Genomic DNA, 1,362 nt, shown 5'->3' on the forward strand with positions numbered 1-1,362 from the left:
CAGAATCATCTTCGCCTTCAGCGGACCTTATATCCACTCTTATCTAAATGCCATTCGGCAATACAAGATTTCTACAAATGTTTGTATATGTGTAAATTAGGCTTAGTCCATTGTATATATTTGTATTTGTTATTAATAAAGATATTTGGAGTTAGGAAAAAAAATTTGTCCGGTAGTGTATTTCCTATTTCTATAGTTGCATTTTCTAGCTACATCCTATTCATTTTATTTATCCACTAATTATTTACTGAATAATATACGCTAATTTTATTTTTATTTTATTTTTCTCTGTTCTTTTGACAATGATATTGATATTTTCTGTCGATGAAGTGGAAAATCTCTTGGTTCTAGCCCCAGGTGGAAATGCGAAGAGGGTGGAACAGGGATAAATGTTGGTAATAGGAAATCAGGCAGCGATAAACAAGTATAGGGGTTCCCACTTTGCCCTGGATATCCTGGTTAATCCCTTTATCTCTGCCCAGAGACTCCTCTTCGGGTCCCATAGGATAAACTATCATTATGGATTTTACAATTATATCCATAGGTTAATTAGCAATGTTTGTTGCTAATACAAAGTTTAAATTTTTAAATAAATTAGTAAATTTATTATTCATTTTTTATAATTATATCTGTAATGTTCCAGGTGCGAACACTGTTCGTCAGTGGGCTTCCAATGGACGCCAAACCCAGAGAACTGTATCTTCTATTCAGAGCATATGAGGTAATTTCATTAATTATTATTAGTTGGAGCTAATTTTCTTTTTCTAATTTCTAATTTATTTGTTTAGGTTTATATTAATATAAACTAATTACCTGCTATCAAATATCTTCAAAGCTGTTTTTCAACCAAATTTATACCAACTAGAAACAAAACTGAGTTTAAGATAATAACGTTCTTCATTTTATTAATTTTTTTAAATTATTTTTTTTATTTTCCTTTATTCTATTATTATTAATTTCTTATTATTTATTCTAATTCTTTCTCTCTTTAAAGCAATAAAGGATTCTGCAAGTGTTCTATATAAGGCTAAAAAAAAAAAGATAGTTTTTGTAATCAGTAGTTTGGCAATCTGTATCTGTGCCTTCTCTGTCAGTTGGCCTTCCGCAGTTCCTTTTTTCCCTAGATCAGTGGTTTTCCCAACCCATAACAGTCACACCCAACTTGGAATAAAGAGACCACTCAGAAAAGATTTGAAAATTATGTTCTTAAGATTAATAAAATAAATCTAAAATAGATAATGAAAAATAAATATGTTGTGACAATGTATAGTCAGTGTTGTGATAACTTTGACCTTTGAAACATTACCCTTCATTCTGGAACATGCTTTGATAAATTATTAATTATTTTAAATATATTAATTA

The 1,362-nt window shown here is 29.4% G+C and overlaps 1 protein-coding gene across 5 annotated transcripts in view; it reads left to right on the forward strand.

Moving 5' to 3' along the window:
* The first annotated feature begins 633 nt into the window (after positions 1–633).
* cpo (couch potato) overlaps positions 634–1,362 on the forward strand; it is a 41,776-nt gene continuing 41,047 nt past the window's right edge. For all 5 annotated transcript variants that reach the window (XM_067051049.1, XM_067051048.1, XM_024360811.2 and 2 more), the window contains exon 1: positions 634–721. In XM_067051049.1, the coding sequence (XP_066907150.1) occupies positions 635–721 (87 nt within the window). In that variant the 5' untranslated portion in view covers position 634. The remainder of the gene's footprint in view (positions 722–1,362) is intronic.

Source organism: Halyomorpha halys, unplaced genomic scaffold (genome assembly GCF_000696795.3).
Source record: "Halyomorpha halys isolate HHAL.00 unplaced genomic scaffold, Hhal_1.1 Scaffold187.1, whole genome shotgun sequence".
In the NCBI taxonomy this organism is placed as follows: domain Eukaryota; kingdom Metazoa; phylum Arthropoda; class Insecta; order Hemiptera; family Pentatomidae; genus Halyomorpha; species Halyomorpha halys.